Source organism: Diplotaxodon limnothrissa, linkage group LG18 (assembly GCF_057381915.1).
Source record: "Diplotaxodon limnothrissa isolate DT_005_m linkage group LG18, D_limnothrissa_male_GT1.1, whole genome shotgun sequence".
Taxonomy (NCBI): Eukaryota; Metazoa; Chordata; class Actinopteri; order Cichliformes; family Cichlidae; genus Diplotaxodon; species Diplotaxodon limnothrissa.
This window is the reverse complement of record NC_140613.1, coordinates 15,055,517-15,065,539: the sequence shown is the minus strand read 5'-3', so window position 1 is coordinate 15,065,539 and position 10,023 is coordinate 15,055,517. Positions and strand designations below refer to the sequence as shown.

The window sequence follows — 10,023 nt, the reverse complement described above, 5'->3', positions numbered from 1 at the left end:
GAAGCAACCGTGGGGTGATTGAGATGATGAATTGCGTCTCCTTCCTGCGTGTTTTACATGTAGCTGCAGTCGCTTCTCATTAATCATAATCGAGACATCAAAGGTGTTTTCGGACGTGGGGCGTGTTGGCGTCCACAGTGCCTTTTATTGCCCTGCCGTGTAAGAGAAATCAGAGCTGCCCTTTCTACACAGTCACAGTCAAACTAACGACCAAGCAGGGCATTTTTAAAGAAGTAAATAAAATAAAAAAAAGTGAGTAATAGTCTCAAAGTTGCCCACGCCACCGTGTGATGCCCCTAACTGTCCCTTTCGTGCGTAATTCGTTCTCTTGCTCCTCGTTATCTCCATAACATCACATAATCAGGAGAAAGCTGCAACGAGCACTCGAGGGCTGGAGATAATCATTATCAAGTCGGTACATAAGGCTCAGACACCTGAAGAGGGTCAACCATTAAAGAGCTTATAATAATAATAATAATATTAATAATAATAATATGATTATTATTGCGTCTTTTCATTACTTCCTAACGAAATAGTATTTATTAAATATTTTAAATACAGTTTGACAATATTATTCCAATACATAAATGAAATATTTCGTTCACTATTTATCGTTTCCATATATTATTATTATTATTATTATTATTATTATTATTATTATTATTATTATTATCCACCAGTTGCAGGCTATCTGGTTGAATTATGTGTGATGGAGATGGTCAGCGCACAGGCCGGAGCTGACAGTCAGTGGCTGGCCTGCAGTGTTTGGCTGTGCTGGATAAACGCGGAGACAGGGCGGCGTCCTGCCACTTCTTCTCACGAGCTCCGTGTGTCAGAGCAGCCCACGCTGACATTACTGCGAAAACACCTCATTTATCAACTGGAGGCTTCGCAGCCAGTGAGCCAGAAGCCGCAAAGAAAAAAAAGGAGGGAGGGTGGAGGGGTGAGGGTGGGGTGATGGCGGAATAGGGGGGCAACAAAGAGAAAAAAAAAAGAAAAAAACAGCAACAACAGGATTTTGTATTCTCTCACCTTCCTGACAACTGCAGGCTGAGGTGATGGGATGGCAGACGGCAGCGCATTTTGGTGCGGTTACTGCCTCTGATAAGAATCACCTCTAGGACCTGAGAGCGAGCGAAGACTCGACGCCTAACAGTCACAATATCGCCTCAAGCGTGAATTTCTATCAGCAAAAGTTCTGTGGAAATCAGATAGACAACATGGATTAGCATAACCACTACACAAATAGACACAGATCGCCACGCAACTCGGGCTGCATTGTTTCCCTCTGAAGTTATGCGAGGAGAAGGATCCAGCAGCAGGAATCATCACGCCAGTATTAAAATAAGAGCGGCAGGAACACCTGCTGGAGAGCGGCTGCACGATTGCGCCCACGGGTATTGAATTAGCATTGAAAATAACTCTACAGTAATAATATTCATGACTGTCTGACAATAATAGTGTTTGTGCGAGAAGTAGACAGAGGAGGAACAATGGGAGGCCTGGCAGTGGCACGCGTTGAACATAAGTCCAGCCGAAGACTCTGTTACTGTTAGGCCCTGTGAACTGTTAACTCCATGTGGTAGTCTAATTGGCAGGGACATGGATAATTAATAACATATTAGCAATTTTTGGGACGATATTGGTAAATCAAAAAGTGCAGCTGTGCCTTCCGTTGCTATGACACATTAGTAACCGATACAGATGGTGTTACAGTATGAATCATGAATTGCGGTGAGTTGATTTTCCCCTCAGTTTTGTCTGCTGTGCAGCTGCAGAAGCAGTGAACATGGATGCAGCTCGGTGCCTGTTATCAGTGTGATGGATGCAGGGTGAATATTATAAAAGTATCAGAGTATACTCTCGGACTTCCCTGCGGTAGTTGGAAGTATAATGAATGGGCTGTTGGAGGTAATCTGATCAACTGTCCAGACAAAAAAATCAAACAAACAAACAAAACCCCGTAACAATACCCACTGAATGGCTGCGAGTGTGACCTGCAAATGCGTTAATGATTCAATTGACACCTCCCCACTTTTGATCACTTCACTCGTCTCAATGTATATTCGGGCTGAACGAATCATCGCGTTTCAAAGAGGAGCCACACACACACACACACACACACACACACACACACACACACACCTTTAACGCTCAATGAGAGCCGTCTGACTTAAACTAATTAAGAGGGGATTTATTGATCACTGGAATGATGACAGAGAATAAACAAAGGGGGGGGGGGGGGGGGGGGGGGGGGGTGTAGGACTTTGAATTAAGATGAAACCAGAAAGAAGAAGTAGGCCTAAAGCACATTTCACACACGGAATATATATTTGATCAATCATTTAATAGGCTGTTGTTTTAATAAAAGGAGTCTTTCTTAAGGATTCTCATCAGTAAAAAGTTGTCCAGACGAAACATTTTATTACACTAATGCTCCAAGTAAAAACAAAATATTCAGGTCTTTAACTCGTGGACAGACTGCAGTGGAAAGTCCCAGCTTTTAAACTCTGGATTAACCATTATAAATATAATCATTTTAAAATCTCCAAAGTATCGAAAGTTAAAAGCGTGCTCCTTGCAGACGTGATTACTGCAATGCGTAAACATGGGAGTAGCACTTTCCTGTTCAGGGTGACGGGTAAGTTAATTTTAACTGCATTTCTTGGCAGTTTAATTAATAACGATCTAGTTATTAAATTAAACCGCTGTCTGTCATATAAATGTCACAATTTTCCATAAAACAGGAGTAGCCTATGAAAGAGCTGGATATTAAAGAGTAGTCCGGTGAAATTAAAATCTCAAAGACACTCGTTTCTGTTTGTTTCAGCTGCTGTAGGCTCATCACCAGATTTGTGGATCACCTGTAAATAGAGCAAGATAGACAAACAACAATTTCATTTAAAGAACAAACAAACAGAAAAGAAAAAAAAGAAACAGCTGGGGGGGGGGCGTATTCATTTGTAACCGAAAGCATAACTTTCGAATAATGAAACCTGATCGTATCAACACATTAATCCAACTTTCAGACCTGATCAAGTGAAGTGTCTCCCCCCCCCCTCGCTCTCTCTCTGTTTTTCAGCGTGATTGATTGGAGGAGTTCATAGGCTGGCACCCCCATCGCGTCTCCAGCCGCTCACGCTCCACATGATTGGTCCGCCTCCTGCGGCCGCAGCCACCAGAGGCGCCTCCTCTCATAAACCTCCTCTAACTGCGGTAAACTTTCCCATTACTTCCAAGAGAAGCAGAGGCTCACTGTTAGGAAGTTTGCTTTCGACTTATATGGCACACTTGTAGCAGGTAAGTCTTCTTCTTCGTCTTTTAAAACGTTTCTTCTCCCACTTTTGCGGCGCGCACAGCTGCTTTAAACATCTGGCGGTGTCTTGGCGAGCGCAGCGAGACCAAACTCATAATTTCGGGGTATTGTTTTATCGCTCCAGTCAGCCTTTCGGTCCTTATCTGTTTTGACTCTTATCAAACGGTTATCTCTTTTGCTGTGAAGACATATTGCGTTTTTGTTTCCTATCTCTTTATGTGTGCGTCTACTTGCGTATGTGCGTGTGGAGGGGAGGACAGGGATTTGACACGGATGGATCCAGTGCCTCTTAAGAGCGCTTCATGAGAGCATGGCAGTCACTGTAGACTGGGTTTTTATTGGAGTTCGAGATGATACTGACTCAGTAATAATTAACTGGAGCTTTCGTAGTTTATTACCCTATTCTCTATTGTGAAAAATGTAGTTCATCCAAAGATGAATGCTGGTCTGTACACCAGGTGTCCGTTTGCATTTCCCCCCTTTTTCAGAAACCTGCCGACTTTCTGTCAGGATGTTTTGTGGATATATTTTCAATTCACTTATCCTTAACATCGCAAAAAGGGTCATTTCTTGTGGTTTCCTAACGGTTCCGACTCTTTTTGTTACAGGGTAGACCACTCCCTGGCCATTTTTATTTACCCCTACGGTGTATGGAAAGTGCTCCTGGATGGAACTGGGCGAAAACAGCTGGTCCATGGTCAAGCGAGAAGTGTCCAGCAGCCCAGGGTCACCGGCTGAGCAGAACTACCTGCCCGGTGACAGCAGAAGGGACGGCACCACCTCGGATGAGCTGAGGACACCTCCGAACGAGCTTGACGCGCTAGGGCACCGTCGCTCCGACAGCAGATCCCTGCACTCCTACCTTCACTTCGGACACCATAACAACACCCTGACCACTACCGAGGATATCCCGCTGTTTACGGATTTAGACCAGGGGAGCAAACTCGTCCTCTCCACCGGAGCACACAAGACAAGCTTGCTGGTGGACCCGGCCGACATGTACCAAACACTGGCCATTGCGGCCCAGAGCCAGACTGGATATGATTCGAGTTCTGGTGGTTATATGCACTCCAACCCTAACTCCCCAGTGTATGTCCCTAGCTCGCGGGTGGGCACCATGATCCCCAGTCTGTCTTATCTGCCGGCCAACGTGTCTGCTCAGCCCGGCCACGCCGTCTCCAGTCACTCGGTGTGGTCACAGTCCACCCCGGAGAGCCCTTCGTACAGCACCGGGAGCCCGCACGCCTCCAGTCGTTTTCACTACCCTCCAAGCCCACCCATCAATAACGGGACCCCCAGGGACACGGGCTACAGTAACACACTGAATATGAGCAGCAGAGACCAGTACAGCCTTTCTCGTCCCCTCAGCGGGCCCTACCCGAGCCCATACTCCCCGTACGTTGCACCCCAGCTACCCTCGCCTTGGCCCGGGGCACCTTTTGATAACACGATGCTCCACACCTTGCAAAGCAGGAGTGCGCCCTTGATTCGAGGACCAAATGGAGGTAAGAAAAAAAAATCAAACGAAAACAAAGTAGAGGGAGGCACAAAGATGGAATAGTTTTCCTTCTCACTGTGTGGGACGGAAAGAAAAAAAGGTATTTTAATCACGCGCGCAACCTTGAAGTGTCTGGAGTGAAGGCACCAAGCGCCTGCGTGTCTTTGTAACAGAAACCTGTTCCCCTCGTCGAGGCCTGACCTCAAAATGTTGAATAAAAATATGTTTCATACACTGCCAAAAATGAATTTATGATAGTGTGTGTGTGTGTGTGTGTGTGTGTGTGTGTGTGTGTGTGTGTGTGTGTGTGTAAGAAACAGGCGCAAATGACTGCCCAGAAATATATAAAATGAATCATTTACATGAAGTAAAATCCACCGAGGCTTTTAAAACAACATTGGCACAACAGTATAAATTTATTAAAAATGTGAATTTTGTTAAACACTTCGCTTTAATCAATTTATAATCCATGAACAGATCATTTTGCCCGCCGTATCTATCCGCTTGCTTTCTTTGACATGAAGTCCCAGAAGCAGAATCGCTTATGAAATAATGACCAGCAACAATGTGTAATTCTCACAAACTCGCTCCCTGTTCTGATTCCAGTATTTCTCTTCAGTTTCAGATATTCTGGACGACATGGGGGAGAGCAGAGAGTGCGTGAACTGCGGCTCCATCTCCACGCCGCTGTGGAGGCGCGATGGCACGGGCCACTTTCTCTGCAACGCCTGCGGCCTCTATAGCAAAATGAATGGTCTGAGCCGGCCATTAATTAAACCACCGAAACGGACGGTAAGGAGACAGGAGGAGGGGGGCGAGGGCCACTTAAATCAACCAATTTCCTGCCTAATTGTTTCAAACAATTGCTGGAGGTCACTGTCGTTGTCACGATTCGGCTTCTGGATGAAGGTTTCAATGATACAGCCCCCAGTTCAAACCTGATTGTAATCAAGGAAAATTTATTTACGCAAGATCACGTGATTTCTATAAAACGGGGAAAATAAATAAATAAAGCATGCATTTCACATTTGAATCAAGGACTTGTGCTTTGCAAAGGAGAATGATAGTTTTAGCTTAGCCAGTGTTTTAAATTCATCAGTCAAGCACAATCATTTAGTTGTTTCATAAGAAAAAAAATGTTATTCACTAAATTCACATTAAATCAATCCACACGTGGAAAGTGTTAATGTAAGGAGACACTTTATCTCAATCTCCACTCCCAGCTACTGTCGGGTAAGCTAATCTAAAAAGGCGTCAGTGGGTCCAGATTTTCCATGGTGCCATTACGCAGTTTTTACAAGGAAGTGAAATGGCACGTAGCAACTCTCTGCGAATTAACAACCTGTAATAAATAAATGAATAATAATATAAATCCGTGCGTAAATGCCAATTAAATTGGGATTCTAACAGGGTGTGGATTATTGTTGGAAAGTCAGGTATGAATAAAATGGTTGAGTGTGTGGTGCTTTATTTTCCTGGATACCCACGTTTAATTATAGTGACTGATGTTATGTTTTGCTTGCCACAACAGTCAACGTCCAGAAGAATCGGCCTTTCCTGCGCCAACTGTCAAACCAGTACCACCACTCTGTGGCGCAGAAACGCGGAGGGAGAGCCGGTGTGTAACGCGTGCGGCCTCTACACAAAATTACACGGAGTAAGTTCACTGCGATTTGAATTCCCCCCCCCCCCCCCTCTAATTCAGTTTTAATTTTTAAAAATCGACGCATTATTGATAAAAAAAAAAATCATTTCTTATTTTCATTAAAAAAAAAAATCACATCTTACAGGTACCTCGGCCGCTCGCCATGAAGAAAGAGGGAATCCAGACGAGAAAAAGAAAACCGAAAACTTTGAATAAAGCAAAGGGATCCTCTGGTGAGTAGCTGAACAATATTTCTGCTGCACGAAGGAATATGTATGTCATATTTATCTCTTTTAAAATAATGTAACGACAACATTTTTTTTATGTTTCCAGGAAGTAGCAACTCTGTCTCCATGACTCCTACATCCACCTCTTCATCCAATTCCGAAGACTGCTCGAAAACCAGCTCTCCCTCTGGACAAGTGTCAGGGGTAAAACTGATTTTTAATTGCTTTTAAAATTTTCAAATAATAGTTTAAAATAAAAATAATAATTAATAAAACAATGAAATATCTATATCTATATGTGTGTGTGTGTGTTAAATAGGAATTTCTACACTTGAAATTACTATAAAAGGCCAGATTTTTCACCCATTTTCATGAGTGAATATTTTGTAAAATACAAACTGTGATAAAGAGATGACATGCAGGCTGACTGATGCTCTGTGGTTATGACTGCTGCTAACTAATATGTCACTGTGATATTACACTAATACGAGTGTCACATTGATCATGCTCCTTTTTCCCCCAACATTGCAATGCAAATGTCATTTCAGTCCTCAATAATAATAATTTAAAAAAAAAAGGTTTTACACAATCTAAAAGTTTTACTGACATTTTATACAATAAACTCACAATTTTTGCTAACAGAGAGTTTTCTGGTTGCAGATCAGTTCATCTGTGCTGTCCAGCGGGGGGGAGGGAGCAGGCTCGGGCTCGTCCGTCAAGTACTCCGGACAGGACGGCCTGTACGGCAGCGTGGGCTTGACCCAGTCATCGGACGTGGCTTCAGTGAGAGGCGAACCCTGGTGCCCCATGGCCTTAGCCTGAACATTTTAACCTTCTGGGCGGACAGAGACCCCCGGCCCCTCGTGTCTGGATGCTGTGTATAGTGGAAGTATTTGGGTGCAGTGTTGGTTTCCTTCCCTCTCAGCTGATGCAAGAAGAGTTGGACGAGAGGGGGAAAGAAGTTTGAGATGACCTTAAGTCAGACTAGAAGCTTGAATCAAGCATGGAGTATCTGCGATCAGGTTCCAGATTGATGTCAGGGTCTTTTTTTTTATTTTTTGCCTTAAAATACAACAACATCAACAACAAAAGGGAAACGCCAGGCCAAATGATCAATTAGGTGGCCTGCTATGGATGGTTGCTGGACCTGCACTCGGTATCTCTCCCATCCGTGGCACACAGAACCAAATCTGGGTTCCTTAAAGAAAGCCATCTTGTACATAACGGATTTCTCTTTGAAGATGTTGATTGGATATCAGTGCTTCACACAAGCACTCAACTCTTTGTGGACTTTTTTTGATTTTTTGTTTTTTTCCAAAACTGGAATCATGCCATAAGTGCCGAGACAACTTACATGAATCAAAAGAAAGAAAAATATTTATAAATCTTCCATAGTTGAAAAACATGTCTATGATTGTTAATAAAGATATCAATATAGAGTAGAAGTTAAACCATTCTGATGTCTTCTTTTCTATTCTCTGTCTCTCGATAAGCGGTAGTACAGTAGTGTTGAATGTGCACGTTTTCCACTGAAAGCTCTTACTTACTGTATTTGACTGAAACTAGTTTGGTTTAAACAGGGTATAAATGACTATATCACATCGTGTTGTGTTTAATCATTTAAAAAAAAGAGAGAAAAAGATGCAAAAACAATCAACTTTGTGAGACTTAATTTTTGACATGAGAACACTGTCGGCCAACGGGCAGCATTACGGTACTACTTCTACAAAATCTCGCACATGTAAAGCAGTTGGATGGCTTGTTTGAACAAAGAACGCCCAGAATAGCTGTAGGACCCTCTGACCTTTATGTTCTTACACATAAACTGCAAACGAAGGCTGCTGGCCGCGCTACCTGACTCACTATAAACTGTATACCCTTCATAATAATAACATGTGCTGTTGCATCATATTTCAGCCAAAATTAGACCAAAGTGTAGCGTGAGGTCACCTCTGAACAAATCTGTGCTCACTGTGATGACTGTGATGAATCGCTGTAATGATTAAAAGGAGAATTGTTAATGTAACGTGTTCTTATGAAGCTCACAGGTCATGCCAAATCATGAATTTGAGAAGCCTTTTTGATTTTTCATTTTTTTTGCATGACCTAAGCAAGTGGTGTGGGAGCTTCAAGAGCTATTTCAGGTTTTAAAAAACAAAAACAAAAAACCCTCCCCCCCACCCTCACCCGAAGAGACTGAATACTGAAGGCATGATAAGTTACATGTAAATGTTAGCACAAAGAGGGTTTTTTTTCTTTGCTTTTGTTCACAACTTTCTTCATCCTAAAAAAAGAGCATGTCATTCACGCAACCGGACTTATTTATTTTTCTGAAATAACATGTTTTCTTTTTGTTTTACTATTTTTTTTTTAACATTATGAGAAATTATTTAAATTCAATCCAATAAATTGTTCTGGTGATGCAAATAAATCTGCAGTTTGTTTTTAAAAGAAGAGCGAAACGCGTCAGTGTTTTGGAAATTACGGAAAGAACCACCTTCTGCATATTTTTGTGAGTCATTCCCATCTATACTTTAACTCCCCGTTTCTCCTTGGCTGAACAGATACCAGAGGGCTTTATTTTCTCAGATGTTTTCACAACTGGGAGGAAAGAAGAAGACATCACGGCCAGCTAATGCAAGACAAGAATTTCGCCTAAAAGTTGCACAGCAAGACTTACCCAGCTTTTTTTTCTGAGTGATTTCACCAAACCACACCTTTGTCCTTTCTGGTAACGTTTTCACTCGAGACTTTTCCTTTTCTTCGGGCCCCTGTGGGCTTAAAGAACAATCCACTTTCCTGTGTCCTCTTGAACCAGCAGCTCAAAGTACCTGTCACAATGTTTACTGTACTTAAGAGAATATGGCCTGTGAGTAATTCCACATGAAAAGATTTTAGAGATGGTTAGGATTTATGCCTGAGCTTAGCGTTATCTGTCTGCTCTTTGACATATTGATTCAGCTAAGTTTATTGAGTGTGGAGGAATGCGCGGCACTGCGTAACAGACAAATCCACAGTTTTCAGGTGAACGGTTATTGCACCTATTTTTCTTACTTGACTTTTGACATCAGATCGGAATGACACTATTTTTCACTATTTCCTTCATATCCATCACAATATTTGCTTTTTTTCTTTAAATTTTACTTGTGTGTTCAAACTGAATGGAAAAGCACGGCTTGTGATGATTTGCTGCTGAGTGTTATATAAAACCCAATTTGTCCACCGAGACCACCGGGCATTAAGTCCTCGAGCTTCCAACGAGATAAATTACAAAAGCACCTTTAGATATGTAAATGCAAACTACTGTTGAGCTCAAAACACAGGCAAATATTTATGG

At 42.5% G+C, this 10,023-nt stretch overlaps 1 protein-coding gene across 2 annotated transcripts; it reads left to right on the top strand.

Annotated features, from left to right (window-relative positions):
* Positions 1 to 3,237: 3,237 nt before the first annotated feature.
* gata6 (GATA binding protein 6) lies at positions 3,238 to 9,065 on the top strand. 2 transcript variants are annotated; one of them, XM_085376980.1, is made up of 7 exons: positions 3,238 to 3,300; positions 3,925 to 4,821; positions 5,434 to 5,606; positions 6,346 to 6,471; positions 6,605 to 6,692; positions 6,793 to 6,890; positions 7,347 to 9,065. In XM_085376980.1, exons 2-7 carry the CDS (start codon positions 3,984 to 3,986, stop codon positions 7,506 to 7,508), a joined length of 1,485 nt encoding a protein of 494 aa, XP_085233106.1. In that variant the 5' UTR covers positions 3,238 to 3,300; positions 3,925 to 3,983; the 3' UTR covers positions 7,509 to 9,065. The 2 variants fall into 2 exon arrangements, with proteins under 2 accessions (XP_085233106.1, XP_085233107.1); XM_085376981.1 differs by lacking the exon at positions 6,346 to 6,471.
* The last annotated feature ends 958 nt before the right edge of the window (positions 9,066 to 10,023 follow it).